This window comes from Neophocaena asiaeorientalis, unplaced genomic scaffold (assembly GCF_003031525.2).
Source record: "Neophocaena asiaeorientalis asiaeorientalis breed wild unplaced genomic scaffold, Neophocaena_asiaeorientalis_V1.1 scaffold49, whole genome shotgun sequence".
Taxonomy (NCBI): domain Eukaryota; kingdom Metazoa; phylum Chordata; class Mammalia; order Artiodactyla; family Phocoenidae; genus Neophocaena; species Neophocaena asiaeorientalis.
Genome location: NW_020172456.1, coordinates 2,734,147 through 2,747,827, shown reverse-complemented (window position 1 = coordinate 2,747,827; position 13,681 = coordinate 2,734,147). Strand labels below are relative to the sequence as shown.

Genomic DNA, 13,681 nt, shown 5'->3' with positions numbered 1-13,681 from the left:
CTAGTCCAATCCCTAGCTTTACCGAGACGAAAACGTAAGTTCTGACGTGTTGGGGTCTCACTGGGCCTGAATCGTCGACGACTCGGAGAGTCGCAGGCGCGAAGTTTCCTGGCCTGGAAGAGGGGTCGCCCAGAGTGCGAGATGCAAGTGGGGAAGGTCTGTGTCACGCATCAGGGGAGAGAGGATCTTCTTAGAAACACGGAGAGACCTTGGGGGGCGGGGGTCAAAGGGAGCCCCTCGGCCCCGCCCACGGCTCCTACGGGGACTCCCAGCATGCAATGCGCCGCGCTGGCACCGCTCTGCACCTGCGCGCTACCAGCTGTGGCCTGTGATCCCGAGAGGATTGGGCGCGAGGTGCAGGGTCCTCGTGGAGAGTACCTGACTTGGTTTGGTGGCTGTACCCTTGCTCTTCATCTGTCTCTCCACCCACCCCCAACCCCATTCAATCTGCTAGGGCTTCCGAGCGTCGTCCCTCGTCTCCCTGTTCCGCACAGCCCTGCCGGTCGGCCCGGCAGTTCTTAACAGTTAAATGGCCTTTCAGGGTTGTTTGCATTTTGAGAGAGCGCCAGGGGTGAGGGGAAACTGTGGCACTTACAGTCATCACAATCACTTGGGGACCTTATTACCAGTTTTAATTTGTATTTCCCAGGACCAACCCCAGAACCACTGTTATCAATCTCTATTAAAGATTGAGAACAGCTGTTGTAGCTCAGAGGAAGGTGGCAGGCCCATCAGGTGGGATATAGCATCACTTTAACAGTGTATAGCCCTCCCACTCCCAAATAGGAGTTTAGGAGTCTTTCTCGAAAATCATGTGTAAGAGATGGTTTTAAAATAAAATCTGCTAGAGTGGTGACAATCCATATTTGAATTAAAAACAATTCTTCCAGGAGTGGTGATGAAACAGATATTTTACTTGGGCTTAAAATTTAGCCCTACAAATGCAAAAAGGAACATGGGATGGTTTATGCAGTTATCATTGGTAAGAGAAAGATCAGAAACCGCTCTCCATTACATCTCCCGATGGCCCATAAGTAAGAAACCTGAGGGCAGGGCATTTACAGTGATTCTGTGGTCACCCTTAGTCTAGGTCAAAGGTGTAACATTTAATAATTAGGTAAGGCATTTCTTTACGGATTCTAAGCTGATGTCTTCAGCTCTCTAGTGGTTCCATTCTGTTTCAGTGTAGCTGCCTCTTGGCCCCAGGGGCCCCTCCAGCCTAACCAAATAAGGAAAGGGATGCACCCTGGAACAGGGTACATCCAGTTGTAGCCTACGAACTCTTCTCCCTCCAAGAACACCTGCTGCCTATCACTTGACCTTTGTGCCAGAACTATCTTCACTTTCCCCACGAAAGTTGCCTTCAGAATAGACTGGAACTCCCAGGGTCAGGAACTAACTTGGGAGGGACTGGGTTCCAACTTGTGCCCTTGCCCACGTAGAAGATGGAGTCGAAGATGGAGTTGGTAGTTCAGGGATGATGAAAGCAAGGTCAAGTAGCAGCTTGGTGAGTCCCCTAAACTTTAGAGGAGAGGTCACACACCCTGCTGCCTTCAGGGGCCTCAGAGTAACAAAAATGAGAGAAGTGGACGAGGTGGGGGCCGTGGCAGATCTGAGAGGGCATGCCCTCTCTAAAAGGGGCCATTAATGGGCTCTGATCAATTTTGCTCCTCAGGAAACTGAGTTCACTATCTCCAGATTTTTTTTTTTAAGAAAAAACGGACAACAGGATTTGTATATGAAACAATGTGACTTTTAATGTTAGCAATGAATTGAAACATTTTTAAATACAGTATAGACCAAACAGAACACTGTGGGCTGCCAGCTTATGACCTCAGCTTTGGAGTCAGTGGGCATATTCCCCAGCTATTTTTTTTTTATAGATTTTTTTGATGTGTACCATTTTTAAAGTCTTTATTGAATTTATTACAATATTGCTTCTGGGTTCTTTTAAATGTTTTTTGGTTTTTTGGCTGCAAGGCATGTGGGATCTTAGCCTCCTGACCAGGGATCGAACCCACACCCCCTGCATTGGAAGGCAAAGTCTTAACCTCTGGACCGCCAGGAAAGTTCCCCCCTCTGAGTGTGGCCTGAGTTTTCCAGATGCTATTTTTATGAGATCAGCTGAGAGTCTGGAGGACTGGTGGGTGGAATGTTGAAAGAGATGGGCACCAAAGCGCAGAAAACTAGATTTCCTGGTCTTTCTGCCACTGTTGGAAGGAAATAAGCTATCATTTTAGGGCAACCCTTCGTTTTACAGATGAGGGAGCTGAAGACTAGAGAAAGTAGGGATTTGTCCCCAGTCATGCGGGGCTAGTTCCTGCACTGGGACCAGACTCCCAGTATGCCAGCTCCCAGCCCACTGCACCACATGAACTACTGCTTCAAAACCAGGCCTCGCTGTCTGCCCAGGACACCAGACCTGACTCCACCATAAGCATAAAAAGCTTCCCCCAGATTAGAAAGAGATGCCCTTTCTGACCAGAGTCAAAGTTCTACTGATGCCTGTTTAGCCCAGCTTCCCCATTGGCTCATGGGATCCACCCCTTTAGGGTTCCTCCCCCTGCCCCGCAGTTCTGTGGGAGGGGACATTCCCTGAGAGGCCAAGGGTCACCACATCATCATGGCTGAATCTAGGAAGGTAAGGAGGGCACTTGCAGTCTGGCTGCCCCTTTGGGGGCCCCCTGGACATCAGGAATGCATGACAGCACAGTTTGGAGCTGAGGGACCCCACATGACTCCCAAGGCCTCTAACCCAGAGAGCTCTGAGTCTGGCCTGAGTTTTCCAGACGCAGGCCTGAGGAAGGAGGCCTAGCAGGCTGGGAAGAAACAGTGCTGGCTTGGAAACCCCTGGCTGGGAGCTGTTGCCTCCCCTCCAGTGGGCTCCTGGGGCTGAGAACCCACCAAGCCTGGGTTAACATGCGTCCTCATCTTCTCTCCTCAGCCCATCCTCTATTCCTACTTCCGAAGCTCCTGCTCATGGAGAGTTCGAATCGGTAAGGGCCGTACCTCCACCGAGAGCTGGAGTTGGGTGGTATGGGGTGGAGGGAGGCCTGGGTGAAAAGCCTCTGTCAGACAGGGCACCAGCCACAGCATCCCCAGTCTCCTGGAGCCCTCAGCCTTGAATGGCACCTCCACCTCGGAAGTCCAACTAGAGGAAGGGGGGGAGGGGTGTTTTTTCTCTTGGGCCTGCCACCTCTCCCACTCTGCTCTCCAAAGCCCCTTAGCAACCATGCTTCAGGCAGGCTCACAGAATCCAGAGATCCTTGGTAACTGGCAGGGAACAGCTGGCCTTCCTCAGTTCTTATCTTATTTGATCTGGCAAATTAAACAGAGCTGGCCAGTATGGACCCCAGAGGCTTCAGGGAAGGAGAAACTGGGCCCTCTGGTTTAGTCCTGGTTCGACCCTTCTGTCCCTCAGCTTAAGTCAGCCCTCAGCCAAGGTCATAGTCATAGCAGCTCGTACAGAAAGAGAACAGTGCTGAGTGTTTTTGTGTACATGACTCCACTTAAACCTCAACGACCCTGGGAGGGAGGTATTCTTATCATCACCATTGTACAGGTGGGAAAACTGGGGCACAGGGAGGTTAAGTAACTTGCCCAAGATCATGTAGCTAGTAAGAGGCAGGGCTGGAATCTGAACCAGCTAGCCTAGCTCCAGCTAGTCCATGCTCTTTACTACCTATGCTGCCTGTCAGATGGGGAAACAGGCACAGAGGCTGACGTTACTTGTCCAGGGCCACACAGCTGGCAAGTGAATGTGGTGACATTTAAACCCAGGTAGCCTGCTGCCAGGAGCCTGTTCCTGACTCAGAAGCCATCCTCATGACCCTCCCCCTCCCACAGTCACTTGGTATTTGCTAGAATCAGTAGGCAAGAGCACTGGGGTGCCCGAGGACACATTTCTCCAAGAAGACGCCCTCCCTGGGCCCAGAGCCTCTGCCCTGACGGAGCCAGACCAGCAGCGTGGGCACTGTCTGCAGGGCCACCATGCTTTGGCCTCCTGCCTGGCCCCGACCACTTCCACTCTCCAGGGTGGAGCTGACCGGCGCTGAGGAGGAGCCCCGCGTCTCCTGGGCTGTCTGCAGACTGTGACACGTCTTGCGCTCCTCCCCTCGCTCGTTTGCCTGATACCGGCCATCGCCATGTTTTAAGGCACACGTTTGCACACTTACACAGTCTCCTCCACTAGGGTTGACCGAGTGTTTTGCCCTCACCTTGCTGGGAGGAAAACATCAAAGGAGAAGGAGAGGAAATCCAGCCACTGGGAGGCACAGCAGATGTGCTCAGGTCACCAGAGAGCCCTGATGCCTTGGGATCTGTCGTGAACAGCCCTGAGAACAGAGAGAATGGGTTAGAAAGGGGTTCTCCTCTAAACAGAACAGGAGTGTCCTCTGCCTGTGTGGGCCCTGCGTAGTCACTGAGCACCTTCCCTTGGCCCTCAGATGACCTTTATGGAGGAATGATTGCGTGTCTCCAACAAATAAGCCCTGCTTGCCACTGGGTAAGGCCCTGCCAGGGGCAGAGATGAAGGGGACATTTCCCTGCTGTCCTCCAGGAGCCCTCGGCGGGCCAGGGCACACACCCTCATAGCACCACCTAGAGGCATGAGAGGTCCGCTGGGGATACAGAGAGTCCAGGGGCAAGAGAGGCAGAGCATCATGGCCCTGGGGTAGGGGAGCGGGTGGTGATCCAGGAAGTTGGGAAGAAGGCGACAGGGCTACCCAGCAGCGTGGAGAAAGAAGCCTCCTTCCCTCTCGTCACCCTGGGAAGTGTGGTCAGAGGCTGTCACTGACTTGTCTGCTGTCTCTCCTAGCTCTGGCCTTGAAAAACATGGACTACGAGATGATAACCATCAACCTCACAAAGGATGGGGGGCAGCAGGTAAGGAGGCTGCCCCCAGGCCACAATGTAGGAGTTAGAGGCCTTGGAGAGGGGCCCGGCAGGGGGTGCAGACTTCTGCAGGCAAGAGATGAGATTGCGCCCTGTGGTCCCCATGGCCAGAGGAGGCTGCTGGCCCTGCCCTGTGGGACAGGGCGGCCAGCTGTGCAGCAAGAGGAGCCATGGGAAGGGCCCAGGTTCCAGGCTCCACACCACAGCCTGGCCTCTCCATGTCTGGCTCCAGAAGTGTGGGTGGTGAGCGGGTCCTCGCCCCATGCCAGGCCCTCTGGATGTGCCTTGTTGACCACATAGAAGGTGCAGGGACCAGCACATAGCCGGGCCACTGGGATGAAACCTGTATCTCAGCAGCCACTGGGGTTCAGGATACTTCACAGATCCCCCAGGTGTCACCCTGGGCCTAGGAGCCAGGGCCTTTCCCAGGGGAGGGAGGTACAGGTGGGCAGTAGGCGAGGGGCTTCCTGCTTGCCAGACTCTGCTTTAGCCAGCTCAGGCCAGGCTGCCCAGTCCACCAGGGCCTCGTCTCCACAGTTCTCTGAAGAATTCCAGGCCCTGAATCCCATGAAGCAGGTGCCAGCCCTGAAGATTGATGGAATCACCATTGGCCAGTCAGTGAGTGGCGGCTTTGGGAGGCCCCTCATGAGCGTGGTGCCCTGAGCAAGAGGACCTCGTAGCTCTTCCTTGCCTGTGTCTGCCCAGGGCACCCAGGTCTCAGTAGGGACGAGCAGGGGAGGGAGGAAGGTTGCTTGCTTGCTTTGGGAAGTGAAGGGAGACTCAAGCATATGGGGGACTAAGTTCTGTAGGACAAGGGTCCAAAGTGATCTCATCCTCCTGGGGAGCCTCTTGGCTTCACAGGGCTCGAGGGGGGGATGGTAAGAAGGGTAAGAAGGGGGGTGGTGACGATGGTGGTGTTGGAAGTGGGGGAGGAAGAGGAGTTTACAGTCCCCCCATGGTCCCTGCCTCACGGCTCGCCTCCGGACAGCTGGCCATCATTGAGTACCTGGAGGAGACCCGGCCCACGCCGCAACTCCTGCCTCAGGACCCAAAGAAGAGGGCCCACGTGCGCATGATTTCTCACCTCCTGGCCAGCGGCATCCAGCCCCTGCAGGTGCGGCTCCCGTGCGCTTTCTCCCTCACACGCCTCTCACCCTCGCATCCCCACACGCATGCACTTTCCCCTCCGCATGCACGCGCACCCTGGCCAGCCCACCGTGAGGTGCCTTGCGGGGTGGCAGGAGGACAGAGGGGATTCTCAGGGGCTTGGCCCTGGCCCCTGTGGCAGAGGGAGGAGGGAGGCCAGAAAGCATCCACTCCCTGGGAGGCCAGCCGCCTTCTGGGAAGCCCCAGGTTTCCAAGGACACGTCCGGAGTTGAATTGCCAAGGTGGGGAAAGGGCCAGGTGGCAGGGAGAGGCTGAGCAGCGGATGTCCCCGCCTCCCGCCTTTAACCAGAGCAGCCTTCCTTTCACCTGTTCTGTGTCATAGATTGGGATTCTCCTAAGATTTTTTTGGTAAATTTTCACTGGTAAAACAAAAAAGTATTAAAACAATTCATCTGTTTATAAAAAAATTCATCTGTGCTAATCCCTGACTTTGCAAGTAAGGAAATAGCCCCAGAAAGGTGGAGTGACTGCAGAGTCACTCTAAGTGTGACAGACCCCCTGACTGTGTATCTGTGGCCCCCCGCCCCATGTCACTTTTTTTTTTTTAACAGAGGAAGTTGAAGCAGACGGACATCCAAATCTCCTGAAAGGCAATCCTATGTGCCTCCCCCATGCTGCCCTCCCCAACCCTGTGTCACACTCCCTCTCCTCACAAGGGACCGTGTCAGGGAGAAGCATTGGATGCAGTGGAGAGAGGCCTTGGGTTGTGCCTCCACCCTTACACATCTCTGCCAGAGGGACAGGGGCCACGAGGGCAGCCAGAGAAAGTGGGTCCAGGGTAGGACAGGTGTACAGCCAGGGACACATGAGAACCAAGCTCACCTGAGGGGACTTGGCTGAGTGCGCGGGCTCAGCCTGGCTCCCAAAGCTCATCCCAGATTTTTCTTGGGCTACACAGAACCTGTCTGTCCTGAAGCAAGTGGGACAGGAGAACCAGCTGACCTGGGCCCAGCGGGCCATCAGTTCTGGCTTTAATGGTGAGTCCTTGCCCCTGTGAGCTGCCCCCTGGTGACCTCTTAGAGAAATGGCCCTCACACCGGGGGCCCTGGCATCTGGCAGCCTCCTGGGCTCTTTGGCCTTGGCAGTGGCATGGATGAGGGTGGGAGGGCAGGGCCGAGGAGGCAGTGGGCTGGGCAGAATCCAACCTGGCCTCAACCCCTGGCACTTCTGGGAACCTCGTGCCTGAGGCCTTTTGGAGATGGATGGCCCAATTCTGCTCCATTGCCCACTCCAGGCAGGAAGCCAGGGCCAGCAAAGTGTCAGCACATCGGTGTGAGAACTGCTGCCTTGGCCAGTGGCAGGCCTTGTCCCCTCAGAGGAGGGAATGGTAGCTGAACTTGCAGAGCACAAGGAGGCATCATCTTATCCCCATGTGCCCATCAATCACCTCTCTCCAGATCTGACTGCCGTGTTCCCTCTAGCACACACTCCAGCCTGCCACTCAGATAGCTGCCATGTCATAGCTACGCACCAAGGCCCAGAAAGGCTGCTGTCCCCTTAGAGTATTCATGTTGCTTCCCTCCAGCTCTGGAGCAGATCCTGCAGAGCACAGCGGGGAAGTACTGTGTGGGAGATGAGGTAAGCTCTCCCCAGGCCCATGGGGGTGGCCTCCTCCCTCAGGCCTACCTCAGGCTGCCACTGTCTTCCACTTAGACTCAGCTACCTCCCTCTAGCCCAGGGCAGGCACAGCTCAGAGAGCTTCCTGAGGAGGCAGCTGTAGCAAGGGTGGGGAGTCAGCAACCCAAGGTCGTCCTCTCTGCGTTAAGCAGAAGTTAGCTCACGGGGAGCTTCTCAGCCCCTTCCTGGTCAGCTGCCTCAAGAGGAAGTGAGTTTCTCATTGCTGGAGGTATTCAAGTTGAAGACCTCATCTCTGAGATGAGGAGGTGGTCCGGCCATCAGATGAGGGATCAGACTAGGTGATGTCTCCATTCCCTTCCAATGCTAGGATTCTAGGATTCAGGTGCCCTTGACTCCTACAGGCTAAGGCCCTGGCTCTATGGTAATTCTGGTTCCAGAGTCCCCCACCTGCACCCAGAGGCTTTCCCTCCCTGCTGGGAGCCCTCACTACGTGCCTGTGGTGGCAATTTTGAACAAGCACAGTAACATCCACTGAGGCAATCGAGCCTTCTCTGGCCACCCACAGCGTTGGTCGTCAGCGCAACTGCACTGCAGCCTGGGAGAAGCGCTTCCGCTGCAGGGACAGACCCAGCCGGCCCGCGGAGATGAGGAGGGGGTTGGGCAGTGGGGGTGGGGTAGAAGAGCCAGAAGCAGAGGGGAATGCCGGGGCCAGCACCCCAGTGCTGTCACCGGTGGGAGTCTGGGGTGCGCACCCTGATGCAAGCCCGCCCGACCCTCTTTGCAGGTGTCCATGGCTGATCTGTGCTTAGCGCCTCAGGTGGCAAATGCTGACAGGTAAGAGAGAGCCCTGCCACCCTCCCTCTTCCTCCTGGCTCCTCCCCTCAAAATGCCCAGATCCCTCCTACAGTCAGGCCCTGACTTCATCGACTGAGGTAGCATCTCACGCAGACTCTCCCCCACTGCCCCCAGCAGCCGCTGTGGCCGTAAGAGACAGGCAGAAGCCGGTGTAACACCCTTCCCATGCCCACTGCAGCCCAGGTGATACCGCATAGCCCCCGCTCCTAAGAGGAGGCGTGTCACCTGGTGGACGCCCCTGCAAGAGTCCACTCCAAAAGCCTGCTCTCCCCAGACGTGGTGTGTCTGTGCCCGGCAGTGAGCTCTGCCTCTGCTTTGCTCCATCAGCCCTTCAGGAGGGCACGGGTGGGAACCTCTCTGTGGAAGGCATCGTGCTGGGCACTGTCAGGGGTATGGAAATGTGTGACACATTCCCTGCGCCTGAGAAGCTTATGACATGGGTGGGGAGATGATCTGTATATAAATGCCCAGCACTGGCCTCACACATAGTAGGTTGTATAGATAGCCATGGCCTGGAACAGGAGCAGTAGGAAACTGAGATGCCAGACGATACTGCACAAGACTGCCCCTCCCCAGAGAGCTACCTGTGAACAAGGACCCCCAACCTGGCAGGGCTGCCTTCCTAGGCCTTCCCTGGCCAGCCCCAGGGGCCTCATCCAGCCCTGCCTCTGTGCTTCTCCCATCGCCTGCAGGGCAGTCTCCCTGGGCCCCTGCAGGCCTTGCCTTAGGTGAATGTTTCTCTGCCACAGGTTCAAGGTGGATCTCACTCCCTACCCTACCATCAGCCGTATCAACAAGTCACTGCTGGCCTTGGAGGCCTTCCAAGTGTCTCACCCCTGCCGGCAGCCAGATACACCCCCTGAGCTGAGGGCCTAGCTCTCAAACCGCGCCCCACTGGTGCAGGGGAGCGGGTGCGGGAGCAGAAGCTGCATGGGCTGAAGAGGCCTGGAAGCCAGCGAGCCTTAACTGGAGAGGCGGAAGACCTGAACTCCTAGCCCTTGAACTTGAACTCTAGGCCCTGGATTTGCCTTCCCACTGAAACTCCTTCTGCCTCAGCCCCTTCATCTGTCACGTGCGGGCAGAATGGGATGGGAGAATGCCGGGAGGCGGGTAGGCAGGAAGTCTTCATGACTGTGTCGCGGGCAGTCATGAAGATGAAGTGAACGTAGACTAAAACGTATGCCGAGTTTACCAGAGAGCCATGAGGAAGTCTGAGCGCCTCTTCCCGTCCCCTCGACTGTACCTGACTCCAAAGAATGCCCACGCTGAAATCTGATAATTAAACTAAAGCCCAGGCCTCCAGGTTGTTCACTTAAAGCTGAGCTGGGTTCCAGAAGGTGAACGCTCTTCCTAGCTGGAATCCATCCGTGTCTGGACCAGGAGAGAAAGCCAGCCAGCCACTTGCCCACCCTGTGGTTGGCCTGGCCCCTGGGACCTAAGGGCAAGGAAGAGAAATAAGCCCAAAAGCCTGCCTGAGAAAATCAGACAAGATCCAGAAGAGAACAGGTATAAGAAGCAGGAAAGAAAGCCTCCTGCGACCAGCTGAGTGCCCAGCCCTGGGAGTGGTCCCGTTGCTCACTTCCATGGCAGCGCTGAGGAGACGCTGGCCCTCTCAGCCCAGTCCCTCATCTTCAGGGGCAGCGTTCTCTGGACCAGCCTCAGGATTAGGTGCTTAGGATACATCCGCGTGTGAGCGGTGCTGGGAGCTGGAGGCAGGCTCCTCCGTGGGCAGTATGAACAGCTACTGACCAAGCTAGCAGGAGGCCAGCCGGGTAACGGCTTACCTTGGGCTGCCCTGGAGGGAGCAGGTCCCCATGCCTGGCAGTGCTCAGCCAGAACCAGGATCACCTCGGGCAGAGATACTGTAGGGAGATGTGGGTCACTTCTGGGAGTGAAACAAGATGACATTTATGTTCCATATGTGAGATTTCATTTCCCCTGTGTAGCTGAGGTTTAAACAAGGAATTAAGATAGATGTGTCTGGTCAAAGTGGAAGCCACCTTTCTCGGCCATGAGTCCCTTTTCTTTAGCTCCAATGCCAGGGCACCTAGTTCTCCCCTCTCATCCCGGGCTCCTTAGTGGCCTCTCCTTCTCTCTTGGATGGCCTGGGCTCCAGGCTCTAGAATGACCAAGGTGGGCCACTCTTGTTCCCAAGGTGAGTTTGTCCTGGCAGAGCCCAGAGAGAAGCCCAGGAAGGTAGAGGAGACACAGCAATGGTGAGGGATGCTGTGCCTGCCCTGCCCTGCTGCCATCTGGACCTTTTCCTCAGATTACTCCAGACCTGCCTGGCTGCATAAGGCTCACCTGGGCTCTCTCCAAGAAACCTTGACTTGAGATAAGAGACTGTCTCCTTAGCTCAGGGATCAGTAACCGTCACCTGACTTGGACTTTTGAAATTGAAGGTGATTCAAGCTCCTGCAGATTTTAAAGAGAAAATGAACTCAGGGGAAAGGAGGGTAGCCCATACTTCAGGCTGTGCTCCTACAACTCCCACGGCAGTGTGCTCCCTGGCCCTGGAGAGACATGGGGCCAGCCAGGAGCAGCGGGCAAGCTGCAGGGCTAGCCTTGGCCAAACAGGGCGCTGCCACCACTCGCCCAGATTAAGGAGGCAGCTGGCTCTGCCTGTCACTCACAGGTGCCTTTGGGAGCCCAAATCATCCAAAACAATTTCCAGTAGTGCTGAGGTCACCAGGTTCCCCTACTCCTCCCTCCTCCCAGTCTCGTTTCCAGGCAACAGAGGAGCACAGAGACTTCTGGGAAGTACAGGCAGTAGATAGAATCCACATCTAGGACAAGGTACAGGCGCAGAGACAACCTGAGACCACTCCCCAGCCCTGAATGATTCTATGGGGAACTAGGTATAATGAGCGGGCAGACTGGGGTTCTTCCTAGAAGGAAACTATCTGGTGGCTGTCCTGCTCCAGCTGCTAATGCACGTCCCACTTCCCCCCACTCGGCATGCAGTGAGCCCTGCCAGGGGACTCCCCGCGCTGGGGGCTGGCGGGTGTGGCTGTGTGACTGGGGATATGGCAGACATGGCCCCTGCTCTTACTGAGCTTATGTCCCTCCACTTATTCCTGGAAATTGAACTGGCCGTCTCTATCTCCACCCCTCAACATCATGGGCCTGTTGCCTATCTGCTTGTCTGTCTGATATTAATTTGGTTAACCTGAGGCTCCATCAGCCATCCTAAAACTGGTGGCCAAAGCTGAGTTGGCCACCTTAACATTTAGATTTTAAGGAAATCTAAATCAAGTAAAGAGGCGATACAGCCTCCGTTATCAAGCATTTATAAAAGCCATCCTCATTTAATGCACAAAACTCATTTTCATATTTTCCTCATAGTTCCGGTCCTCTAGTTCAACAGGAGTTTTGTGATACATGTCCGAGTGTGAGGGGAAAACCAGCCGTGGGGAGGGGAGGGGAGGGATCAAACGCTGTGGCTTTTCCTCTGGGCTCAGTGAGATCCTTGGAGTCCATGACATTCCTGAGGCCCTCCTTTATCATCTGGTTTTCTCCAAACCCAGACAAACCTGTCCTTCCTCACAAAAACAGATGTGTCTAAGCCAAAGAAACTCACTCCAGGCTCCTCTGAGCTGCCTCACCTGGGAAGTGCTGGGTTCTTCAAGTGTCCCCACATCCATGACCTGAGCCACCCAGAGACACGGCTGACTAACCTTGGTGGTTCTCAGCTGTAGGAGAACCATTGCCCTTCTCCTTGTTTCATGATGTCTCAAGGACTTCACAAAGGAGTCCTTCTCCTTTGTGAAGGAGATTTTTGTATTTTAAAGCTAGAACCATGGGAATTCCCTGGCGGTCCAGCAGTTAGGACGCCATGCTTCCACTGCAGGGGGCCCGGGTTTGATGCCTGGTTGGGAAACTAAGACCCCGCCGTGCGGTTCGACCAAAAAAAAAAAAAGGCTCGAACCTAAGCCATAGAGCTCTCCACACAGTGTGTGGCAACACAAACTGTTCTCCAGGCCAGGGCTGGGAGCCAGCCTTGCTGACTTCTTCACCTGGAGCCAAGGAGAAGACTAACGCAGGACCAACTCAGCTCCCAAGGGCCTGCTGGAACTTTCTGGAGTCTCCTGTGGCCTTTGGGGGCTGGGGCTGTAGAGGTGAGGGGACCTGGGGGGATGGATTCAGAAGGGCTGCCAAGAGAAGGCAGGCCCAGGGGAGCCACCGGCTCAGGACCCCCTGAGGGATGGGAAGGACTGGGGGGGCGGGGGGGCAGTGGGATGAGTAGAGTTGAGGCCTCACTGAATGACCACAGCTCATGAGAAAGAAGAGCCTCTGTGGATTTCTGGGCCTGCAGTTTTATGTCAGAGAGGCTATCACATGTTCCAGGCCCGGGGCCTCCATGGGGTCCACGTCATCAACATGCGTAGCTGCCCTGCTGCTTGGGAACGTGGAGACCTGAGATTTGGCCGACTGCAGCCCCTCCCTTTAGGGAACCATCCTCCCAGGACCTGGGGCTGGATACACGGGAGAGAAGAGAAGCCTCTTCTCTATTCCCAGAGGAACTTAGCTGTGCTCTGAGGAGTAAGAGAATGCAGCGTTACTAAGCCTTCTTCCCTGCGTGAGAGCAGAGCTCCCTCAAGCTCCTTTAGGGCTACACTCCTGACCTCTCTTGCCCCAGTACCAAGCAAGATGACTAGCCCTGCTCCATGAATGCATGTGAAACTGAGAGATATCCTTCCCGTACAACCGTGGCTGGCTACCCGCTCCCTCCCTGAATGTCTCTCTCCTCTTTCAGGGCCCTGGAAGATCATGAAGGAGCAAATATTTCCCCAAGTGCATAGACTTTTCTCTAGAGGTCAGACAATGGCTCCAAGGCTTAGCAATAATTAAGCTTCTATAAAGGGTTTTTAAAAACTTACCCCCCCGCAATTCCCTCAAGTCTGCAAATAAATTCTTATTTTGGGGGGTCAGATGTATCTCTCAAACCAAAAACCATCACCTATTCAGAGGATGTTTTCCAGGAGGGGTTTCTCCCCAAAGGCTGACTGGATGGTGAAAGTCAGGTCCTTCTTCATTTCCACATCAGTTGTTAGATCTGTGAAGAACGATCCGCAGACACCTGACCTTGGGACGCCAGGGACCGCAGGGAGATCTGATCTGCCATCTTCCCGCAGTGGGCGTGGCCACAAAGGATGAAGAACAGACGTTGGAGTGGCCTGATGCTGGT

The 13,681-nt window shown here is 55.3% G+C and overlaps 1 protein-coding gene across 2 annotated transcripts; it reads left to right on the top strand.

Annotated features, from left to right (window-relative positions):
* Positions 1-33: 33 nt before the first annotated feature.
* GSTZ1 (glutathione S-transferase zeta 1) lies at positions 34-9,810 on the top strand. 2 transcript variants are annotated; one of them, XM_024737903.1, is made up of 9 exons: positions 34-156; positions 2,945-2,996; positions 4,817-4,884; positions 5,431-5,511; positions 5,882-6,007; positions 6,959-7,037; positions 7,586-7,638; positions 8,423-8,472; positions 9,243-9,810. In XM_024737903.1, exons 1-9 carry the CDS (start codon positions 142-144, stop codon positions 9,367-9,369), a joined length of 651 nt encoding a protein of 216 aa, XP_024593671.1. In that variant the 5' UTR covers positions 34-141; the 3' UTR covers positions 9,370-9,810. The 2 variants fall into 2 exon arrangements, with proteins under 2 accessions (XP_024593671.1, XP_024593670.1); XM_024737902.1 differs by lacking the exon at positions 34-156 and adding an exon at positions 2,608-2,641.
* The last annotated feature ends 3,871 nt before the right edge of the window (positions 9,811-13,681 follow it).

Excerpts from the sequence above, each read along its gene's own strand:
- GSTZ1 (XM_024737902.1), top strand. Across the intron at positions 2,997-4,816 it reads CTCATGGAGAGTTCGAATCG|CTCTGGCCTTGAAAAACATG; the intron begins GTAAGGGCCGTA and ends TGTCTCTCCTAG. Across the intron at positions 5,512-5,881 it reads GAATCACCATTGGCCAGTCA|CTGGCCATCATTGAGTACCT; the intron begins GTGAGTGGCGGC and ends GCCTCCGGACAG.